Source organism: Phodopus roborovskii, unplaced genomic scaffold (genome assembly GCF_943737965.1).
Source record: "Phodopus roborovskii unplaced genomic scaffold, PHOROB, whole genome shotgun sequence".
NCBI lineage: Eukaryota > Metazoa > Chordata > Mammalia > Rodentia > Cricetidae > Phodopus > Phodopus roborovskii.
Window position 1 is genome coordinate 20,553,739 of NW_026126447.1, and position 24,663 is coordinate 20,578,401.

The 24,663-nt window shown below is 39.0% G+C and overlaps 1 protein-coding gene across 1 annotated transcript in view; it reads left to right on the plus strand.

Annotated features, from left to right (window-relative positions):
- The window catches only part of Dennd4c (DENN domain containing 4C), a 96,442-nt gene that overhangs the window by 65,298 nt on the left and 6,481 nt on the right, over nt 1–24,663 (plus strand). Inside the window, exons 21-30 of the mRNA XM_051188146.1 lie at nt 346–465; nt 1,389–1,535; nt 3,886–5,042; nt 7,004–7,181; nt 7,985–8,094; nt 8,376–8,551; nt 17,025–17,207; nt 18,081–18,276; nt 20,905–21,150; nt 22,456–22,573. Coding sequence (XP_051044103.1) covers nt 346–465; nt 1,389–1,535; nt 3,886–5,042; nt 7,004–7,181; nt 7,985–8,094; nt 8,376–8,551; nt 17,025–17,207; nt 18,081–18,276; nt 20,905–21,150; nt 22,456–22,573 — 2,631 coding nt within the window. The remainder of the gene's footprint in view (nt 1–345; nt 466–1,388; nt 1,536–3,885; nt 5,043–7,003; nt 7,182–7,984; nt 8,095–8,375; nt 8,552–17,024; nt 17,208–18,080; nt 18,277–20,904; nt 21,151–22,455; nt 22,574–24,663) is intronic.

A 24,663-nucleotide genomic window follows, 5' to 3' on the forward strand; every position in this document is an offset into this window, starting at 1 on the left:
CAGTCCATTTTTCTTCTTACCAATAAATAAACAAACAAATAAATAAGTAAGACAATGTGCTGTAGATCCTCTTCATAAGAGATTCAAACTGCTTTGTTCAAATTGCTTTTAATGTTTAGGTGAGGAAATGAAGGTTTGATGCTTTCTCCTGCAGAGCCATCTTCAGTCGGCTCTGCTCGCCTCGCCTTTGCTTATCACTGTTTCTGACATGTGTCCTGTGAGAGTTATTTTTTAATTTTATTATTTTTTTCTGTTGGGTTTAATTGTATAGATTTGTGGCATTTTCTGTATATAACTGTATTTTAAACATTAGAAAATATTTACAGGCGTTCATCTTTTAAACAGGTGGTCAGTCTGACCAAGGCTATGGGTCCAAGGATGAGCTAGTAAAGGAGGATGCAGAGGTTCCTGCACTGGAGGAGCATGAGCCACAAGAACTGACTACCACAGAGCTGCATATTGAAGGCGAGTGCTGATGTTTGTGAGCGTTGTGTAAAAGCATAATCAAATTGCTTTGTCTTACTTGATCTCAACAGTAATTCTTAGGAATTTAAGGCCTACTTCATTAGATTTAGGCAGACTTTAGAAAGTTTGTGGATCATCCTTAATTTTGGAAAAACAGTGCTGTTCGTTGAATAATTTTTTGACAAAACTAGGACTAACTTTTGTTGTATTTTGAACTTGAACTCTTATTCCTCCCGCCTCTGCCTTCAGAGTGCTGGGACAATAAGTATATGCCAGTCACTATGCCCAACAAGCAATAATACTAAACTGCTGAGCTGTCAAAACTGATACTTCCTGTTCTTTCCCTTCTCAACTTTGGACCTGAGGGTTATTCCCAGAATCTTGGAAGGAAAACACTATGCATCCTCAGGCTATGGGTTCCTTTGCCACCCCCATTCCCATGTTGCTGCCCTGCCCCCCGCCCCCCACCCCCCATGACAGGGTTTCTCTTTGTAGTCCTGGCTGTCCTGGAACTAGCTCTGTACACCAGGCTGGCCTTGAACGCCTCTGCCTCCCAAGTGCTGGGATTAAAGGTGTGCATTACTCCATCCTGCTGTAGTACTTATTTTGTGCTTCAGAGTTATAAACAAGCTACTTACTTGATAATGGAAGAAATAGAAGTCAAGGCCAAGGGCTTAATTGATTTACTGAGAAACACTTAAGTCCTAATTATTGAGTACTAGAGTAAAACACTGTGTCTGTCAGTACTCTTGATATTTATGCTATAAAGTAAGCCAGATCCAGTAAGTCAGTGAAGAATAGTGATGTACTTGTCCCTATTTGAAGAAAGACTATATCCGTATGTAAAAATATCTCTGGTTTCTGATCATTATTGTCAAAAATAGGAATGGTAACATCCAAATTTTCTCTCCCCCCATCCCCAGAGGTGTGTGATGTGTCTGCCATTGTCTCAAAACAATCACAACCTAGTCCAGAACCTCAGAGTCCGACTGAACCGCCTGCATGGGGTAGCAGTATTGTGAAGGTTCCATCTGGGTTATTTGACACCAGCAATAAGACAAGTAGTACTGGTAAGTAAAAAGTGACCTCCACCCACTTTGGAAATAGAGTCTCTTGTCATCAAGCTGACCTTGATCTTGGCATTTTCTCCACCATGCCCAGCTAGAGTGTCTTTAAAGGAGTAGTTTGCTTTGCTTTTTATAATGGATATACTAGGAAGCCATGAATGAGCCTGAATTCTCTAAGTGGGTTAAAGTTAAAATTTGTGACTCGGAGGGACACTTGAGAGTCTTGCATGGTGGCCCACACACACAAAAGTAATACGGAGTAATAATTTAAAGCAGATAGGAGAAAACATATGTTATATGAAATACTATACATTTTATGTGGGGGAATTGAGCATTGGTGTGCTTTAGTTGTCACCTGTTTTAACCTTTGAAGGATTGGTGTGAGGTATGTTTGTTAACTTGGTGTATGTTGTTGGCCATTTTTTTTTTCCACTATAGATAATGGGAGCATTATAAGGTTTCCTGTGCTTGTTAAGAACAGAGACAGGCCAACCTGGTCTACATAGTAAGTTCCAGTACTGCCAGGACTATACAGAAAGACCCTGTCTTGAATGAATGAATGAATGAATGAATGAATGAGAGAGAGAGAGAGAGAGAGAGAGAGAGAGAGAGAGAGAGAGAGAGAGAAAGACATTTTGAGTCTTGGGATGGATGGATGGATGACTGGATGGGAGGGAGGGATGGTTGGAGGGAGGGATTGAGGAGGGATTGGGGCAGGGGCAGAGTCTTGAACATAGAGCTCAGGCTGGCTTTGAACTTGCAGTGATCCTTTAGCTTTCACCCATTGCCACAGTGATCTACAAGCATGCACCAACTGCCATGCCTGACTCGATAGAGTGTATCTTGGTCTTAGAAGATTTATTTCATAAAGAAAGGAAAAGGTGGTAATGGGACTGTTTTCAAATTGAAAATAAATTGTGCTAATAAACTAGGGAACTACAATGAGAGCCTGAATATATTTTTTTTATTCTTTCATACATTATATCCTGACTGCAGTCTCTCCTCTCTCCTCTCTCCACTCCTCCCTGTCCCCTCCTCCTCTCCCCTCTTCCCCAGGTCCACTCCTCATCAGTCTCCCTTCTAAAAAAAACAAAAAAGAAAAGAGTGGTCCTTCCAGGGATATTAACCAAACATGGCATAACAAGTTATGATAAAACAGGATAGCCTGAATAATTTTGCAAAGACCTATTTCTCATGTATTGAGAAAGGTGTCAAAATGGGCTTAATTTTAGAGTGTAATAGGTTACTTTAATTCCTCTAAAATCTTTTGAAAACTCTTCTCGGTACTTATGGCTAACTAATTGACACTGTTTTTCTTATTTGTCAAAGAACAAATTCAGTATAAATTATTTTAAAAAGAAACAGTTCACAAATACATAAAATAAAACAAGTCATAGTTAATTAAACAAGTTTGAAAGATTAAAGCTTAAGCAATACTCTCAAACACATAAAATGAACCTAACAGTTTTTTTAATTTAAAAAAAAAAAGACCCCTTGCTTCCTTAAAGCAATGGTTGGTTCTTCGGACTTTGGGCATGTTTTTGTTCACCTGCTCTAAAGGCTCAGTCTGTTTTAGTTGTTACTGTTTTCTTAGCACCTCACATAGTTAATAACTAGTAGACATTTACATATTTGTTGAAGGATCAAATATAAAATTCAGTAAAGATTTCTTTTACTTTGGTATAGTAATAGCTTTGGCTGTAACAAATTTGAAATTTCTCCATAATTACAAACTTGTTTTGTATAGAGTAGACCCCCCCACCCCTATGTGTGTCTCTGTGTGTCTCTCTGTGTGTGTGTGTGTGTGTGTGTGTGTGTGTGTGTGTGTGTGTGTGTGTATGTGTGATTAAGCCCAATTCTTTTTTTCTTTTTTATCTTGAGTAAATAGTCTACCACTCAGCTATATCCCCAGCTTTCTGGCAAGTATTTGCTGAATTGCATATATGAAAGTTAAATTAGAAGAGATTATTTCTTTTGGAGTCTGCTGTTTAATTCATTATTTTTTCTAAATTAAGTGTTAAAATTTAAGAAGCATAGGCATATGTTTGTTGATAAGGTGACAATGCAGGCATATCTAGCATGAACTTCATGCTATGTTTTCATACAGGAGGAGGAGGGTAGATGTTTAAATGTTACCTGTAAGAGGCAGGCTTGAGGTGTACTTTCCTGCATACCTTTTATATAGTTTCTAGATGAAAACCAGACATCCTAACTGCTAGACCCCATGAGAGATGCTGCTTCCATACACCTTTCAGATTTTCTGTAGCTTTCTTGTGACCATAATCAGAACAATAATCATTTGGTACTTTGGAAAATACTGATGTTCACTTTAATATATTACTGCCCCCTTTAGGTAGTACAACAAATGTGCTGTTTTCTACTCAAGCTCCAGTTGAAGAGCCAGTCTTTGATGAGGTTACTAATTTTAAGAAGAATGGTGATAGAGGAGAAAAAAGACAGAAGCATTTCCCAGAGAGGAGCTGTAGCTTCAGCTCTGAAAGTCGAGCAGGGATGCTATTAAAGAAGAGCAGTTTGGATCTGAACTCCAGTGAAATGGCTATCATGATGGGAGCGGATGCCAAGATCCTCACAGCAGCATTGACGTGTCCTAAGACTTCTCCGCTTCATGTCTCAAGAATTCACAGCTTTGACAATGTTACCTGTCATCCGGCTGATACCAGGACTCGCCTGTCGGAAGGCACTTGGGATTCTGAACACAGATCATCTCCTGTGCTAGAGATGTTGGAGGAAAGCCAGGAGCTCCTGGAAACTGTGGTTGATGATAATGTCATAGAGACTATAGCAAAGGTTACATGTGACAGTCTACAGAATGATAGTAACAGTAACCAGTCCAGAGACAGGAAAGCAGGATCCCAAGAGACAGTGAATAAGAGAAGTAGTTCATATGCTATTGGGAAAGCCATTGAGAGGGAAGATGTTGAAATTGGACTAGATCCTTTGTCTCTTTTAGCTACTGAATGTGTAGAAAAAACTTCTGATTCTGAAGATAAGTTTTCTCCAGTGATTTCACGTAATCTGGCTGATGAAATTGAAAGTTACATGAACCTAAAAAGTCCTCTGGGTAGTAAGTCTTCTAGTATGGAGTTGCATGGAGAGGGAAACCAAGAGTCTGGCTCTGCTACTACATTTGCTCACCCTTTAGAAAGGAGTTCAAGTCTGCCTTTAGAACATGATCCACCAGCCCAAGACAGTGCAGATGTTGAGAAAAGCTCCCCTGCAGTGTCCAAATCTAAAACGTTGACCAGCCGTTTCAAGTCACAGAGTCCTTATCGCACTTACAAAGACCGGCCTTCTTTATCAGCATTAGTGCGCTCTTCACCAAATAGCTCTCTGGGCTCTGTAGTAAATTCTTTATCAGGGCTAAAGTTAGACAATATACTCTCAGGGCCCAAGATAGATGTCCTAAAATCTAGCATGAAACAAGCAGCAACAGTAGCCAGTAAGATGTGGGTGGCTGTCGCATCTGCCTACAGCTACTCAGATGACGAGGTAAGAATATACTACTGCATAGTCTATCTAATGTAGGAATGCTTGTAGTGCCTTAGTGTTTGTATTATGCTTATGGTATTTTATATCGTAAAACTTTATACATGTTCTGTTTTATAAAGTGACTTTAGACAATTAATGATAATAAAAATGGCACTCATCTACAATCTCAGCTTGGGAAGTAGAGGCATGAAGACAGGGAGCTCAAGGTCATCTTTGGATATGTAGTATGTTTAAATCCAGTCTGGACTACATGAGATCTGTCTTAAAAAGGAAAAATGAGAGGCTGGAGAGATGGCTCAGTGATTAAGAGCACTGGCTGTTTTATAGGAGAACCTAGGTTCAATTCCTGATACCACATGGTGACTCACAACTGTCTATAACTTCAGTTCCAGAGGATCATATATAATCTCTGCTCTCTACATGTATTGTACACAAGTGATGCAGACATACATGGAGGCAAAATACGCATGCACGTAAAACTTAAAAAATTTAAAAAATAAAAAATATATATATTAAAAACAAGGCCGGGTAGTGGTGGTGCACCCCTTTAATCTCACCACTGGGAGGCAGAAACAGGTGATCTCTGAGTCTGAGGCCAGCCTGGTCTACAGAGTTAGTTCCAGGACAGCCTCGAAAGCTACAGAAAAACCTTGTCTTGGAAAAAAAGAAAAAGAAAATATAACATTACAGTCACTTTATAACTCCATAAGTAAGTCCAAATTAGAACTTTTGAAAGCACCAATGGTATTTGAAATTGTAGTAACATCATTGCTATATTTACATAACATTTTACTTTCTTTTCTGGTCTTGGAGATGGGAACTTTACTGTGCAGGCCAGGCAGACTCCAGGCTTATTCTCCTCCTGCCCGGGCCTCTTCAGTGCTACTTTTGCTTGTATTTACCACCTCACTTTCAATGGGCACTTTCATTTTTACATAGCTTTTACTGTTACCCCTTAATGTGTATGGACTTACCCTGCTGCTTATTCCATAGATTTCATACAGAATGATTGCCCTTAAATAATAAACTTAATCGTTAGATTCTCTCTTTGTGAAAATGGAACTAGAAAAATGAATCATTTTATAGGAGAAAAAAGTTTTAGTGTCTCATGTGCATAGAATTGTATGATACTTAAGTACTTTAAGATTATATTCCAGATTGCTAAAGCTCTAGGCTATAACAAAGTAAAGAAGCAAGGAAAGAAACTGGACAAGTAAGGCTTATTGAAGGAAAGCTTCTAGGAAAAGTACTAATTGAGTAAAAGTATAGGATTATGACAACAAACTGCTTTTGTCTCTGTGGTACCAGGGTATTTGTATATGCAAGTTACTGTTAAGCCATGTAATTTCATTCTTAGCCTTTGTATTTAGAGAGCTTTGCAAATCAGTCAACACAACACAGAATAACTTTAAAGTGTGTTAACCTGACTGACTTGGTAGAGTGCCAGACTAGCACACACAGGCCTTTGGTTTCTCCTTCATTGAATGTGTGTGTGTGGGGGGGGGTAGCTTAGCATTATGATAAAAAAACAGAATGAACCATTTTATTTCTGTAGTGTTCCCTGCAATTATTTAGACAGAATTTTTAATATGGTCATTTAGAATTGGACTCTACAGCAGTGTAAATTCTAGTAAAGAACCAAAGCAATGAGGTGCTTAAGCAATAGGAGATTTACTAATTAGGTAATAGTATATAAGTAAGTGATTAGTGCGCCTAAGCATAACCCAGTCTTTTTTTAACTTTTTTTGTGAGGAGATAGTTTTTGAGGACCTCATCCGGGTAGGTCACTTTTTGATTATCTTAAACCATATAAGTTCTCAAAGTCAATGAGATGGCTTTAAAGTTTTTGAAAAAACAGGCTGTTTGCTCTAAGATGTGGAGTTTTGTTCTGAAAGGAGTCGTGAATATAGTTCCATTGCAAAAGACATTATTTATATATGTGGGTTTTATTCTTTTTAAAGGAAGAAAATAATAAAGATTATAGTTTCCCAGCTGGCCTAGAAGATCATATACTGGGGGAGAATGTATCACCTAATACAAGTATATCAGGGCTTGTTCCCAGTGAACTTACCCAGAGCAACACAAGCCTCGGCAGTAGTAGCAGCAGTGGAGATGTTGGAAAACTGCAGTATCCAACAGGTATGGGGAAGATTGTCCTCTGAGTTTTGTGTTTTGTTTGCTTTTGCTTATTTGTGGTGCTGAAGACAGAATAAGGGCATATGGGCAGCAGATCTACCACTTAGCTACACTCAAAACTCACTTTTAACTTAAATGCCTATAACTCTTCATCCCCACATACCCATTGTACTCTGAATGTATATGATGTCTAAGTACTCTTACCATGTATTGTCAACTGAAGAAGTTAGGAATTCTCTCTCCCTCATTCCCTCCCTTCCTTCCTCCTTCCTCCACCTTTGGCTAAAGCCTTTATGACTGAATTTATGGAATGGGACCTTGGAAATACATATATTTTTAATTTGTTCTCTGGGAAAACCAGTGATTGAAAGATTTTAAGAATCTCTGGGGATACAATTAGAATTTCAAGAGAGAGAATTTTTACTTCTTTTATTAAAAAACAACTATTATCTTTTCTTTTTTTCTGATTATTTGAGACAAAGTCTTAAATCATGTAACACAGGCTTGCACCCCATAATTCTCCTATTCTCCCATTCCAAATACTGGCATTATAGGTATACAACCATAATCATCTAAATTGTCATTAGGAAAATCTGAGAGAATTATGTAACAAACAATTACATATCCTCTACCTAAATTTTATTTTATCAATGTTTTATATGTATGCGCACACACGTATTTATATAGTGAACCATTTGTAAATACCAGATTTCATGGTACCTCCTTCCTTAATGCTTTAGTGTATATTTCCAAAGCATTGAGGACATTCTCCTACATTATGTGTTCTATTTTTTACTCCTCTTTAGGTGAAGTTCCATTTTCAAGAAATATCAAAGGGCAGGACTTTGAAAAATCAGACCATGGTTCATCGCAGAATACCAGTATGTCTAGCATCTATCAAAATTGTGCAATGGAGGTAAAGATTCTGTAGTCATCATACATGTGGTAAAGTGACTGTAAACATATTATTATCGCATACTAGCACTTAATAGGATTCAGTGGGATCCATGAGAATAGTTGTATGGGTGCTTGATATCTTGGAGGCAGTAGAATGGTAGTGTTGTCTATAATATAAAAAAGCCGTTAACTCCAGTTGAAACAAGTAGAATAAGTAAAAATTTCATTTTATTTCAGTAGAGTAGACCATTCAGATTCATTTACACCATAGAGACTCTCAGTGTCCTACTTTCCCTTTAGGTTTTGATGTCAAGTTGCTCACAGTGTATAGCTTGTGGAGCTCTGGTTTATGATGAAGAGATCATGGCTGGATGGACTGCAGATGATTCAAATTTGAATACAACCTGCCCATTCTGTAAAAGCAACTTCTTACCTCTTCTCAATATAGAATTTAAAGACCTAAGAGGCTCTACCAGGTTAGTATTGTGCAAGCTCCCTCGGGAGGTACATGCCCTGAAGTCATGGCTCTTCAGGCAAGGGTAAAGGCTTCACAGTTGGGTCCAAGCCCATCTTCCAGACTCAGTGGGCTGCTTTTCTGTCTTATATAATGTATACTACCAGGTAGATTTTTGAAATTAGACTTGATTTATAAATGATTCAATACTAGTGTTCTTGGGCTGAGGAGATGGCCTTGTTTTTTTTTTTTTTTTTTTTAAATGCTTCCTAAGAAAATATGAGAACCTAAGTTGGGATTCTTAGCACCCAGGGAAAAGCTGAACACCCATTCCATCTGAAATCCCAGCACTGGGGAGGTAAAGACAGGTAGGTTCCTAAAGCTCACTGGCCAGTGAATCTTGCCATTTGACAAGTGAGCTCCAGGTTCAGTGAAAGACACTGCAAAAAAAGAAGGAAGGAAAGATGGAGGAAAGGAGGAAGGAGGGGAGGGAGTTGGAAGAGACAGAGAGAATACACTGAAGCTAGGCATCATGGAGAGATTGAAGTGGGCATGGGACATTGACCTCTGGCTTCCACATCCTACATTTACACTCATGTATACATGTATGCACACAAAACTTATGCCTTGGTGACATAAATTAAATCTTCAACACATCTTGTTGCCACTATCTGGTACAGTGAGATGAACAAATCCTAGGTGATAGTAATGCCACTAATTAGAGGCTGGAATATCGCTCAGTGGTAGATCACTTGGCCTAGCATGCATAAGCCCCTAGCCTTAGAAACCTTAGAAAGGAGACTAATCAGTTTGTAAGCAATTGAAAGTTTGGTTGCATATATGTGTATGTACTATATGTGTGCCTGGTGTCCTCCAGTGCTGGAAGAAGGTATTAGATTCCCTGTGAATGCTGGGAATCAAGCCTGTGTCTTCTAAGAGTATCCAATGCTCTTAACTACTGAGCCAATTCTGTCTTGAAATACTCTTGTCGTTGATTTTATTGTTTGGTTGGTTAGTTTGAGGCTGGGAAAAGAACTCTTTCTTGGTTGACAAGTATTTACTTCCAAGATTTGGAATATATTATTCATGTTTTCCTGGCCGTTAGGGATACTGGTGACAAATCTGTTATTCTGATGTTTCTGTCTATACATATTAACTAGTGATTTTATTTTTTAGTTTTTAGTATTGTTACTTTGCATTGTGTGTGTGTGTGCTTTAAAGTGTATGTGTGTGCATACACGCTTGTGCACACTGGCAGGGCAAAAGAGGGTGTTGGACCCCATGGTGCTGGCATGAGAGTGAATACAGCATCCCTTGCCAGAGATTTCAGATGTTGGCATGATGAATGTGGAAATTGTCACCCAGTGAAGTAAACCACAAAACTGAAGTGATAAATAGTTGCATCATGGTTTCATTTCAGCAGGACTGCTTGAGGAGGTTTTATCAGCATTTTCTCCTTCAACATTCCTGTCTGGATTCTGACCAACATCTTCCTACATAGTGTGAAAGGGATACCTTTTTGAGACCCTGGCCAATGAAAACTTGGGTTTAGACAGGTTGAGAGCAGTTTATCCACTGACTTCCTGGAAGTTCTTGGTGTCCTTGCTGTTGCACTATGCCTACTGGCCAGCTTCTTCATAAAATGTGATGCTGTTCATTCCTCAGTACTGCCATGCTACTCAGAGTGCTGTTGTCCAAGCTAGCCTAATTCCTCAGGGCTTGTCACTTTGAAATCAAACACTAAGGGATGGGCTTTGAAGGACTATGCAAGCATTGAAAGGCATGTTTATCTTTTCTCCATACTGTCTTTTGTATCTGAAAAGCCTGAGCAACCAAGCTTTTTGAAACTTCAAGTGTGGGGTCTCTGTGAACACCATGGCCAGCAGAGTTCTAAGTGGCCAATGTCAATTCAAACTTTGGGACTCTGACCCCAAATAGTTTATTTTAGATATAATAAGCACAACATATTTTTGTTGAAAATTTTCCTGGTGATAAATAACTCAGTCCTGTCTATACAGTAAAGTTTAAGAAATGAGTACGTTCAAATTCTCTGTAAAGTACAAGTGACATAAAGTACATACAGACATGGGTCTATAAATTGATAAGCTCACACTATAAGGGTCTGGATCTGGTGTGGCCTGGCCACACAGATAGCACAAAGGTCACCAGGCTGTTAACCACATCTATTCTCAGCCTTCTGGGCGGAAAACAGGTTATACATCTCTCTGAAGGACAACCCTGTGAGATTAAGAAAGGATTGTGGCTGTAATAGAGGCCAAGGTTACCTGCATGGCTTGTCTAATTAATATAAGCAAACATACCAGAATTATAAAGAGTAGCTAACAGGACCAAGGAAAGAGGATGGCCATGCAAAGGTAACTTGAGAGATTTTATCTCCCTATGCAGATCATTAATTTAACCATCCATAGTATGAGGGAAATCTAACACATTAAATCAACACATGCCTGGAAATTTATGGCACCCTCTAAGATTGTGCTTGAGCAATAGATAATCTAAAGTAGTTCTATTTTATAAAACTGAGGTCCTCAGTTCACCCATCTCTTGATTAATTTCTGCTTATATTTTTTGCTTTGACAGTAGTAGTTTTACTAATCATACAGGCCATCTTCAGGATCCAGTAGATGTGAAGAACCGTAATTTTAGGGGAGAGCTCTCTTAATTCTGTAGAACTATTGCAAAGATTTACTGAGCAGAGTAGGTGTAATAAGGCATATTTCACATGAACTGTTTGCTTGTTTGTTTTATGAGACAGATTTCTCTATATAACAGCTCTGACTGTCCTGGAACTAACTCTGTAGACCAGGCTGGTGTCAAACCTGCCTCTGCCTCCCAAGTGCTGGTATTACAGAGTGCTGATATTACAGGTGAGCACTCCCTCCTAAATCTTTGTAACCCACAAGAAGGTCAAAAGAAGTAGCACAGTCTCTCTCTCTCACATACACACACACACACACACACACACACACACACACACACACAAAATCCACTTCAAAAGGGCAGTTATTTACCAGAGGAAAGGGTATTAGTAGAGGTGGAATTGCAATAAGGAAGGATATTAGTACATTTAAAGTCTAGACAAAAACCCATTATTGACAGAAGTATCAGGGGAAACCCTGTTGTGGTTTGAATGAAAGTGGCCCCCATAGGCTCGTAATGGTAGCACCATTAGGAAGTACGGCCTTTGTTGGAGGAAGTGTGTCACTGGCAGTGGGTTTTGAGGTTTCAGAAGCTCAAACTAGGCCCAGTAGCTTCCATGCTAATACAGATGTAGAACTCTAAGCTACCTCTCCAGCAGCTTGTCTACCTGCATGCCACACCATGATGATAGTAGACTAAATCTCTGAGTTTGAGGCCAGCCTGGTCTATATAGAGAGTTCCTGGGCACCCTGGATGTTACACAGAGAATCGCTGTCTCAAACAACAATTTTCCTTATAAGTGTTGCTTCGGCCATTGGTGTCTCTCCACAGCAATAAAACCCCAAGACACCTATGAATATGGGTGCAGATGGTAACTCCTATGTCATATAAATTTCCTTTTAAGAACCTAGGAATAGACAGGTCTCTTCTGATACAAGAAAACTTGTTGACTGCCATGTTCCAAATGAAGCCAGAGGTTATTTTCTAAACCATTGGCAGTAGATAGCACTATTCTAGGTACAATAATAGCAATTTTAGTAGCAATACATCAGATATTCCTTTTTTAAATCTTCATACAACTAAAATTTCCACTATCAGAGATTTCTAAAGCTTTCTGAACTTAATTATGCTAAAATCTGTATTTTGTTTGGACCAATCAGTTAAATTAGTCCAACCAAAATATCCTCCATCTGTAATGAGTACGGGTTTTCTACCCGCCGCCCGGTCTGGTCCCGCTGCCACGCCAGCCCCAAATAACACACAGAGACTCTGTATTCGATATAATCTGTTGGCCTGGTTACTATTTTCTTATTGGCTAGCTCTATCTTAAGTATTAACCCATTTGTGTTAATCTATGTATTTCCACATGGTCGTCTTACCCAGAGCCAGCTGCCGCATACTGCTTTCTTCAGACTCTCCACTCCATTCATGAGACTAAATACTTGTATTCCATCTTTTATGCAGGCAACTGTTCCAAAGGGGAGAAAAATAATCCTTAGCATGGCAAAACATCATATTCTTTCCTATTATAGGCATTCCTTTTATACTTCTGACAAAAAGGCATTTGGTTTCTTCACTGACAAGCTGAGAATTAACATGTAATATAGTCAGTAAACATAACAGCATCATTTTGGGGTCAGTAGTATTGTGTCTTTGTTGTCTCTTCAAGGTCTCAGCTTGATGAGTTAGCTTTGATGTCTCCTCAAGTCATTGGCTTCCTCTTCCTCTTGGGGCATCTCTTCTTGAGGGGTTTGTTGTCTATCTTCAGACGCTTCATTTGTCCAGTGGTCTCTGGGATGCTGGCCTGGTCAGATGCATCAGATCCCAAGCCATCTGGGACCTCATTCATTTTCTGGAAAGACATAAGCATAACCTCTCCCTGATGTTAGAAGAACATCAGATCCTTTTCATTGATTAGTTTCAAGATCTTTCCATATAACATATACTTTTGTCTGTGTCTTCTTTAGGGAAAAATGCTCTGGGGCAGCTAAAGAAGCATTATCCTTTAACGTGAAAAAAATTTAGTTAGCATAGCTAACTATAGCATAGTATGTGGGTGTATATAGCTCTCATGGGAGGATGGAAGGGAGAGGGTACTGGGATCAATATGTAAAATAAGAAAAAAAAATTTAAAAAATATTTTTAAAAAAGAATTTCATGCAACATATTAAAAAGAAAGATTTGCCAATTAATTATTTGGTGGTGTCCCACAACAGCTTGACCTATAAGGGACTCCAGTAACATGGTTACTAGTCCATAAATTAAAATTCTTTAAAGAATTTGCTAGTATAAGCAGGACCATTGTCAGTTTTTAGTTTCAATGGGAGTTGTAGAAAAGAAAAAGTGTATAATAAGTGATTAATAGTATCTGAGTTTGTTTTGGTTGTGAGCAGAAGCAGCAGTTATATTAGAAAAAATATCAACTGTTACATGAACATATTTTAAACATTTGATTGTAAGCAGTGTCTCTCTGTGTCTCAGCGGCTGCTCCAAATAACCACAAAGACTTAATTACAAATGCTCAGCTGATATCTCAGACTTATTACTAGCTAACTCTAACATTTTAAATTAACCCATATTTCTTATCTACTCTCTGCCACATGTGGTACATTCTTTCAACATGGCACATACATCTTGTTTCTCTGTACATCTACTCAAGATTTCTCAGACTCCGCCCTTTTCCTTCCCAGCATTCTCTCTGTCCCTAAAACTCTACCTAGCTATTGGCTAATCAGCTTTTTGTTAACAATGAGAGCAACACATTTTCACAGTATACAGAGGATTATTCCACAGCATCAGATCCTGCATTCGAGATGAAATTGGAAAATGGGGCTCCAAGGACCAGCCCTCATAAGGTCAAGATTTTATGAATTAGGCAAATATAAATGAGGTCAAAGGACATAGCACTTCCCCCTTGTAAAAAGAAGCCATTCGTGTTTGGGTAGCTTGTTTGGCAATTGCTTCCATTTCTTCTATTTGTATAACCTTCAAGTTCTGGTTTGGTGTGTATTTTGCTAAAGATAGTTCAAACAAAGCAACCACCTAGAATCTACATTTGATGTCCTCTAACCTCCAGGGTGTGAGAGCTTGCCATACTGTATATACATCTGCATTGGGATCTGCAGATGCTGAAGGACAGTGTGTAGCAAGAACTGGAGCAGCTACAAGCCTGGCTGCTTCTCTGAGCAGAGAAAGGTGAAGAAAGGGCAGCACATTGGTGTGAGCCACAGGGGGCCTGGTTAACAATGAGCTGCTCAGAGTGAATGGTTGAATGTTTTCAGTATTCCTTGAGAAGAAATCATTACTTTTGATACAATAGTACATTAATTTTGTACCTTATAAGCTGTGCTTTTGGAGTTTTCTTTTTAAAGTTCTTCCTCATGCAGAGGTAAGATTTTCTCCTTGAATCTTCATCTCCTGGTTTTATTGTTATTTGCAGTGGAAGGGGTTGAAGTCTGGGCTTTGCACATGCTGGGCCCAATATTCTTTTTACTTCTCTAGCATTAGATCTTTACCTAGGACTCTCCTTTATGGATGATGGTAGAAATCCAGCTTTTGTTTTCTCTATATGGCAAGCCACTTATCCCAACATGTAGATTTTCTGTCTTTTGCTAATGGATTTGGGGTATCAACTTTATTACATGGCTCTCTGGTTGAGCATTTTTGTGTTTATTTTGTGAGTACATTATTTTTACTACTGGACTTTTGTGTGCCTGGTAGGTGAAGGATATTCCTTCTTTTTGATTTACTTTTTAATTCCTGCTTACAGATATTCTTTCCTGTAGACTTTGAGGCCCACTTGGAATCCCTTCCCTTGGAAAGCTGACAGTCTTCATTGAGACTGCAGTAGAGTTACAGCTTAACTTGGGGAAAATGACTTTTTCTTTTTTTTTTTTTTTTTTTTTTTTTTGGTCTTACTTAATGAGCATGATATCTTTCTCCATATTTTTTTACAGGTTTTTTATGACCTTTACTAGAGCTTTCAACATTTCTTCAAATGTTCTTATACTTTTGTGTTGATGTAATTGTGTTTCTAAGCTATAGTTTTAGGAGTCTTGTGTACTTACTAACTGGGTATAATGGAGCATTATTGATTTTTCTTTCTGTGTGTCATGGAAAATTTGAGACTTGGGAATGAAAAAAAAGCTTAAAGATTTGGGAGGGATGCTGGGGTATATTCTACTCCTGACATATCCTGTGCCACTATAAAGGTTTTTTTGTTTTTTGCATTTTTTTACAATAAATTCTCCCCTCATATTCTCCAATTAATGGGGGGAGGGGGTAAGACAGGGTTCCTCTGAATAGCCCTGGCTGTCCTTAAACTCACTCTGTAGACCAGGCTGGTCTCAAACTCAGAGAGTTGCTTACTGGAGTTAAAGGCATGTGCTACCACCACCTGCTTTCCAATTAACATTTTAATATATCTTCTTTACCAGCTATCAGTTTCTTCATCTCTTTATTAATCTCTTACACCTTTATTCATTTAAAAGTAAAAACCAGGTATGATGGCTGAATTTTCAGTACTTGGGAGGCTGCAGTAAAGGGGTTGCTGTAAGTTTAAGATCAGCCTGGGCTAGAGTGAGTCCCTGTGTCAACAAACAGCAACAACAACAAAGGGCTGAGAAAGGCTGGCTCAGTGGGTAAAGGTACCTGCTCCTACACTGTTGACCTGAGTTAGAGCTCTAGGATCACACATCACATTAATACACACATTAATAATAAGGAATATTAAAATATTTTAAATCAAATGAAAACAAGGTTAAGATGTTAATGTACCTCTTGATTTAAATGTGAATGTCAACTACAATTCAGCATTATGTACAAATAAAATGAGCAAATTTAAAATATATCATTTGAAGAATAAATGTATACTTTAGTGGAAATCAAACCCTTAACAAAAGTAAAACATTATCATTACCTCAGATAATAATGCGCCTTGCTTGGCACTACCATCACCTAGTGCCTACCCAGAGAAAGAAGGAAAGAGAAAATGAAAATTAGAATACTACATGGAGGTCTATAAAAGGGGTATTGTGAGCAATTAAAGATTAGTGTAGATTAACACCTGTTATTGTAGGTGTGTAGCACAGGGTCAGAATGAAACATGATGCTTCTGGAACCAGCCTTCCAGCCTGCCCATCCTAGGTTTGGGAGGTTAGAGTTAGATCTTGTCAGGTAGCACAAGTTGAACTTGAACTCAAGGTCTTCCTGTCTCTCATATTAAAGGCTTGTTGTGCTAGCATGACTCTACTAAGTTTGTTTTGGTTTGTTTTGTTGGGTTGATTTGTTTTTTGAGACAGGGTTTCTCTGTGTAGCTTTGGAGCCTGTCCTGGAACTAGCTCTGCAGGCCAGGCTGGCCTCAAATTCACAGAGATCCACCTGCCTCTGCCTTCCAAGTACTGGGATTAAAGGCATGTGCCACTAACACCTGGCTTCTCTCTCTACTAAATTTTTATTTAAAAAGTTTTTTTTAGACTTATGTATCTTATGTGTGTGAATATTTTGTTGTTTGCATGTGTGCGTGCGTGTGTGTGTGTGTATGTGTGTGTGTGTGTGTGTGTGTGTGTTTTATGAAATATTTTTTCCCATTGCTTTCTTTTGTAGTGTCAGGTCCAGAACCGTAGCCCTCTCATTTGAGGATCTTAGGATGAGAAATGGGAGGAGTGCAGAAGTGTTTGTCTGAGTAGCTAATGGCCATTTTATTATAAATCAGTAGTTCTAAGTAAAATTATATGAGAACTTAGGGATTTAAAAGAAAAGAATTGGTTACACACACCTAGACTTGGGAATTTTTTTAAGGCCTTTTTTTTTCTTCTTTCCTTCTGTTTCTTATTTAGCTTTTTCTTGAAACCAAGTACATCTGGTGACAGTTTACAAAGTGGCAGCATTCCATCAGCAAATGATCCCTCAGAACACAAACCTGTGTCCATTTCAGCAGAACCTGACTTGATCAACTTTATGGATTTCTCAAAACACAGCCAGACGATAATAGAAGAAGCCAGCTATGCAATCGAATCAAGGTACCACTGGGTTCACAGAATTCACTGTAAGAAATGAGGCATTCTGTCAACATTCTGTGTTTAAAACAGCCTGTCTGGGCTTAGAGGTGCATGTCTGTCTGAGGGAGATTGCAAGTTCAAGGCCAATCTCTGCTGATCAGTGAGACCCTGTTCCATCATCCCTGCCCCCTGCCAGTGTAAATCAGACCCTGTCTCTGTTCTCAGATCGTGGTCTGGTAGAAATTAAATGCCTCTCAGCAAATCTGTACTTGCATACATTGAGTACTTCTTTGAGATTTTGCTTAATAAAGATGAAATAATGTTTGAATGAAGCAACTGAATAGGCACTTTTTTTTAACTTAAATCGGTTTTTAATTATTATTATTATTTTTAACTTAACATCACGTCCCCTTAACACCCCTCACCCAGTCAACTATCTGTGACCACTGTTTGAAAATACTTGGAAAATGTTTATTTGTTCTATGGGGAAAGGGATGGTAGAGAATGAATGGTAGGGCTCACATGGCAGGCAAGTTCTCTCCCATTGAGCCACACTTCAGCTTCACATTTAACTTTTTTTTTTTTTAAGATTTATTTATTTTATGTGTGAGTGGTGTCTACAAGTACACATTTATGCCAGAAGAGGGCATCAGACCCCACTATAGATGGTTGTGAGCCACCATATGTTTGCTGGGAAATGAACTCGAGACCTCTGGAAGAGCAGCCACTTTTCTTAACCACTGAGCCATCTCTCCAGCCCCACATTTAATTCTTAACAGTTGTCAATTCTGGTGATTCAGAACATTTAAATCCATTGTAGAAAATACTGTACCCCTCTAGATTTTGATTGTTTTTCATGACTAACAGCATTGCTTCATCATTTTTTTTTTAAAGCAATGAAGTAAAGAAAACCAGTGTTGATGTCCAAAGTGTGAAAATTTCATCAGTGCCTAATAGTTTATCTAAACGAAATGCATCTTTGACTCGAAGTCATAGTGTTGGAGGTCCTTTGCAAAATATTGACTTCTCCCAGCGACCATTTCATGGCATTTCAACAGTTAGTCTTCCAAATAGTCTGCAAGAAGATGTGGTATGTATCATTATAATCATAATGAATACTCTTGTAATATGGCTTAGAACGCTCCATAATTTCATGGTATCATATGAAAAGTGATAGGTATAATTTTTTTGATAACTCAGCACTCAAGAGGCTGAGACAGAAAGATTAAGGTGAGCTTGTGCTACATAGTGAGTTATAGGCCTGGCAGAACTACATAGTGAGACCCTGTCTTGCTGGGTAGATGGCTCAGCCGTTAAAGTACTGCTGCACAAACATGAGAACTTGAGTTCAGATCCCTGCACCAGTGTAAAAAGCCACATATGATGGATGGCGCATGCCTAGTAGTCCAAACATTCTGTAGATGGAGGCAGGAAGATCCCTGGGCCTGCTAGGCAGTCAGTCTAGCTGAATTGGTGAGCTCCAGGTTCAGTGAGAGACTTTGTCTCAAAGATAAGGTAGAGAGTGGTTGAAGGGGATACCCAGTGGTGAACTTAGGTCTCCAGTGTGGGATTACAGTCATGTGCCATCACACCTACCTTAAACTTTTTAATACAGAAATTCTCAAAAATGTAAAAGTTTCACAGTGTAGGCTAGGCTAGTCTCAAAAGTCATAGAGATCCTCCTGCCTCTGCCTCCCAAGTAGTGTATGCTACCAACTTTGTTTAATACGTCTCTTGACACAGTGTAACTTTCAGATTATGATCATTCTCTCATGCACATCTTTATTCACTTTCCTTTTTTGTTGTTTGTTTGTTTTGGTGTGGTTTGGTTTTGGTTTTGAAGACAGGGTTTCTTTGTGGCTTTGGAGCCTGTCCTGGAACTTGCTCTGTAGACCAGGCGGGCCTGGAACTACCTCTGCATCCCAGTGATGGGATCAAAGGTGTGCACCACCACCGATCAGCTTTATTCACTTTTCTATACCTAGATTATTTTGAAGGCAATTTCAAACAACATGTATGCTATGGGTAAATATTTCAGCATATATCTATAAATGATGACTTTAACAAATATAAGCACAATGTTATTATCATACCCCAAAACAGGTAGTCATTAGATACTCAGTCATTGTCCTGACTTTTAGTCATTTTAGTAGTGTCAAATGTATATGTGGAGTAGGGTGTGGTTTTAGGCACCAGGGTGAAGTAAAGTTTGTACCATTGGCTGGTAAACTTCAGTCTTTAAATTGTAGGCTCCTTTTTTCTCCTCATAATGTGTTTTTGATAAAAGTAGATCCATGGGGACTATAGAGATGGCCCAGTGATTAAGAAGAGCACTGGCTGTTCTTCCTGAGAACCTGAATTCAATTCCTAGTACCCACATGGCATCTTAGACTGCCTGAAACTCCACCTCCAGGGGATCCAAACCCCTCACATAGACAACAGACATGCAGACAAAGCGCCAATGCACATAAAATAAAAATAAATCTTGAATTTTTTGTTTGTTTTTGTTTTTTGAGACAAGGTTTCTCTGTGTAGCTGTGGAGCCTATCCTGGCACTTGATCTGTAGACTAGGCTGGCCTCGAACTCACATAGATCTATCTCCTCTGGGTACTTGGGTCTTGAGTACTGGGATCAAAGGCGTGCACCACCACCGCCTGGCAAATAAATTATTTTAAAAACAATTGGCTCTATTGCCCTTTAACTACTAGAGGTTCCCACAGTCCGACATTTTACAGATTAGCATTCGAGTCTGGAAACTTGGTAAGCTACCAGGTGTGTTTTGCTTTTTTTAATTTTTTTTCTAAAATTAATTTTATTTTTAAAACTTGGAAATAAACACCAAAATTAACCAGGCACAAAGTCCATACATCTCAGTGAATTTACTTCTGTGCACGGGGAATAGCCATCCTGAAGTTTTGAGGCTTCACATCACACTTTCCTTTTTTTTTTTTTTTTTTTTTTGAGACAACATCTCACTATATAGCCCTAGCTAACCCTGAATTCAGTATTTTGATCACATTGGCCTCAAACTGAGAGCAATTCTTCTGTCTTTGCCAGCCACTAACTCCTAGCTAGCAAAGAATGGAAAGAACATTATTCCATCTTTTATTTAGAGTTATGAAAAAAATGCCACTTTTTTTTTAAGTCTTTAAAAACTATTTTGGGGCTGGGGAGATGGCTAATGGTTAAAAGCACTGGCTGTTCTCCCAGAGGACCCGGGTTCAATTCCCAGCATTTTCGTGACACCTCACAACTGTCTATAACTCCAGTTCTAGGGGATCTGACACCCTTACATAAACATAAAATAAAAATAAATAAATAAGGTATTTGCTGGGCAGTGGTGTTGTACACCTTTAATCCGAATACTAGGGAAGCAGGGGCAGGAAAATCTCTGAGTTTGAGACCAGCCTAGTCTACAAAGCTGGTTCCAAGATAGCCAGGGCTACATAGACAAACCCTGTCTCAAAAAACCAAAACAAAAACAAAACTATTTTGTTACATTTATTTAAAGAGTATGTTGAAATAGTGATTATTTTCTCCTGTAATGATTTAGCTTAAGTGTAATCTAGTGGCTTTCTTTGCTTTTATTCATTAGCATATTTTGCTGCATATAGTAATCAGCCTAAAATACAATGTTAACAGGATAGAGAGTCTGTCTGCAAAGTACTGGCAAACATACAGAATTAGATACCATTCACTTTTTATGTGTTTTTAAAGGACCATCTAGGGAAAAGGCCCAATCCTCCGCCTGTGTCTGTGCCCTATTTGAGTCCTCTAGTGCTTCGGAAGGAACTTGAATCTTTGCTAGAAAATGAAGGCGATCAGGTTATTCATACATCCTCTTTCATCAATCAACATCCAATCATTTTCTGGAACCTAGTTTGGTATTTCAGACGTTTGGACCTTCCTAGCAACTTGCCAGGACTTATCCTCACTTCTGAGCATTGTAATGAAGGTGTGCAGGTGAGATACTGACTTCTGTGCTTGGACTACACTGGTGTAGTTTGAATGAGGCTGAACCTCAAGCTACTGAATGTGTAACAGTAGCTTTACAAAGTAGTAGATAAGACTTATGATGGGTGGTATAGGGTGTGAGGGCAATCTGGCTGCGACATCTCTCATCCCATTGATTGCCAGCATTGATTCGACTGATCTAGCTGGCTAGGCAGGTGTCCCCTTCCTCCCTCACTGCTCCATGTGTGTCCCTCCCAAAGCTGTGTGCTTGGTCAAAAAGGATGACCTTCTCCGAATAGAGGAGGAATGGTCTTCGGTCAAGGGTATAGCAGTAACCGCACTCCCCTGCTAGAACCTCCAAACAAGCTCTCAAAGGATGGGGTGGTACAGTGCTTGGGATCTGAGAGCCTTCTGTTTTTGTTGTTTTTCTTAGTTGTGTCTGATCTCCATTTTTAAGGTGTTCTGGTCCAGGGTGACTGACTTATGTCTTCAGGCTATTAGTCATATCTCAGCCAGCAGTGAGGAGAAAACTGATAGCCAAGAGAATATCATCTCTCTTAGAGCTCATGGAGTTGTGCATAGTATTTTCACATGTGTGTATCGATGTGGCCTGGACTTAGGTTGCTCTGTCTAGCTGCACAGGTGGCCAGAAAAAAAAGCTTTTACCGTCAGCTGTCATAGTCTCTCCCGAAAAATGCATAGCTGCCTTACTTGAAAGTTCTTATCCATAATTTTCAGATAATAAAGTTAAAAGTTAAGGAAGCTGAGTAATTTATGTAAAGTAAATGCCTCATTAGTGATCATACTAAAGTTACCTCAAGCCCATGCCCCCTTACTGGGATCACTGAGGACAACAGGGAGCTGCACTTTATACATACTTTTATAGTACTGCACATTGGGAGACACCAGGCCCAAACTCTTGGCACATAACACAGTCTTTCTTAAAGTGTTATAAAGTATTATACATTCTAATTTGACTTGTTTATTTTAACAAGTAGTGAATGAGATACTTACCCTGTAGTATAGACACTTTCATACCATGTCTTTCTAGACTTTGTTGTAATGATGGTTAGTCTCTCCTGTGCCTTTGTACCATTTACCAGATCATTCATCCAGTCTTTTCATGTCAGAAAAACAAATTGACATATGTGCCTGAAAATAACAAGGCAATTTATCATAAGGCATTAGTAAGAATTAAAACTTTTGCCAGAATTATGGGTCTAGAATTTTTGGGGGGGAAAAAAAACTCACTAGGCTTTCTTATTACTGGTAACAATTTATTTGGGAAACTAATTTTATTAATCTCTTTTATAGCTTCCTCTGTCGTCTTTGTCCCAGGACAGCAAACTTGTGTATATACAATTGTTATGGGATAATATCAACCTTCATCAGGAACCAGGAGAACCTCTGTATGTCTCATGGAGGAACTTGAGTAAGTAAAAGAGAGTTGAAGACACAACAGGGTTGGGCTTGGTGACGTATTCCTTAAATCCCAGGACTCAAGAGGCAGAGGCCAGTGGATTTCTGTGAGTTTAGGCCAGTCAAGACTGCATAGTGAGACCTGTCTGTAAAAACAGACAAACAGAGCCAGGCTGTAGTAGTGCACACCTATAATCCCAGTATTGGGGGGTAGGGGTCAGGCGGATCTCTAAGTTCAAGGACAGCTTGGTCTACAGAGTGAGTTCCAGAACAGCCAGGGCTACAGAGAGAAAACCTCATCTTGAAAAAACAAAACAGGACTGGCAGTATGATTGAACAGGTAACACTTAATGTCATCAAGTCTGGCTACCAGAGTCCAGTCCTGGGATCCACATGGTGGAAAAAAGAGACACCTTAAAGTTGTCCTGACTCCAAACATGCCATGGCCCCCACATATACATGTGTATACACACAGGCACACAATAAATAAAAAATACTGCTGGAGACCTTTGGGTGGTGGGGTTCAGGTCCCAAAGAGTATGTGTGGAGTTGGGGCGGAAGAGATAATGGACATGATCTGAGGGTGAATCAGGTTGTCTGCCAGCAGTGTTTAATTAAAAAAAGGAATACACCTTTTATACTTTCTACTTGCACATAGGATTAAATGGGAGAGAAGGGGTGTGTGAGTTGGTTTGAGCTCAGGGATTGGGGAAGCTTGACCTTGACAAATTAATATGCACCAGTCAATGTTTATGAAAAGGCCACAAGTTCCTCTTGCAGAGATAAGGATAATGACTGCTTTATCAAGCAGGAACTTTCCTCAAACCAAATGACTGATCTTGGAAAAGAACTACTTCTGGGGAGCAGACACTATACTACTATATCTTAGTCTTAATTCTATGGGCCTATTCCCTGCACAATGTTCCCAAAAGGGAAAGTCTTGATTGATGTCTTACTCTTTTCCCATTATACTGGACCATTCTGGTTTCTCTCTATTAACTGAACTCTTGCCCTTAATGGCCTCAAATGGATTTGAAGTGTAGGCATTTCATCCTTGGGGTCAGGTGTGTCTAGTAAAAATCTAACACAATGGAATTCCTGTGTCTGAGGTGGCATGGATTTTTTTCCCAAAGAATTATTTTTTTTAGAGAGATTTCCATTGTTCCATTTTTATCCTTTACCAGAGCCCACACAAAATTTCCCAAAGGGAAAGGCATTAATGGTGAGAATCATTAAAAATGAAAGTTAAGGGGTGCTGAAGAAGTGTGGTCTTCAGTATTGAGATGCTGGAGCTTTGCTAAGCGGCAGTAGTTGACATGTTGTCCACACCAAAATACAGTGACCTTTATTTAGTCTGTCTTTCTCAGATGTGCTTCATGACTACTTGTTTTCACTTCGACTGCTTGGGGTGTGTGTGTGTGTATGTGTGTGTGTGTGAAGTGCATGTATGGGGGGGGGTTACTTTTTTTCTGTAGTCAGCAATTTGGGTAAAATATGTCATGAAGGACTATTTTTCTGGACATGTCTGTCTGTGTTCTAAATGCTGGTTGTGCTTGGATATAGTTTTCCCTACATTTTAGGAGTATACAGTAAGCATTTTGCTCTGCTGCTAAGCCATCTTAATGGCTTTAGTTTTTATCCTTCATTGGTATCTGGATGAAACATTTCTTCAACTCTGTGCCTATCCTTAATATTCTTTCTTCAATTTGATGCTTTCTTTTGTGTTTGTAATTTTACCGAGCTCATCTCTGTCACTACTAATTTTGTCTTGGTTTTTAATCTCAATTTTGCATCCATGTTGACGACTTTCTCATCTACATTGCTGACTTTCTTATCTCCATCTTAAAATTATTTCCTTTCATCTGATATTTGTATATTCTTTGAAAACATTGATGTGCTTCATAGACGAACTTGGATTTTTTTCATCCAGCATTTTATCATCTTAATGTCAGAATTTGGTAGTTGAAAACTTAAAGTCTTTGGGGGAATTCATAGTATTTTGGGGATGTTGTTGTTGTTGTTCATTTTGTTGTGTGATATGTTTCTATTGTTTTTGAAGACAGCATCTTGCCCCATATTCCAGGCTGACTTAGGCTTGCCATT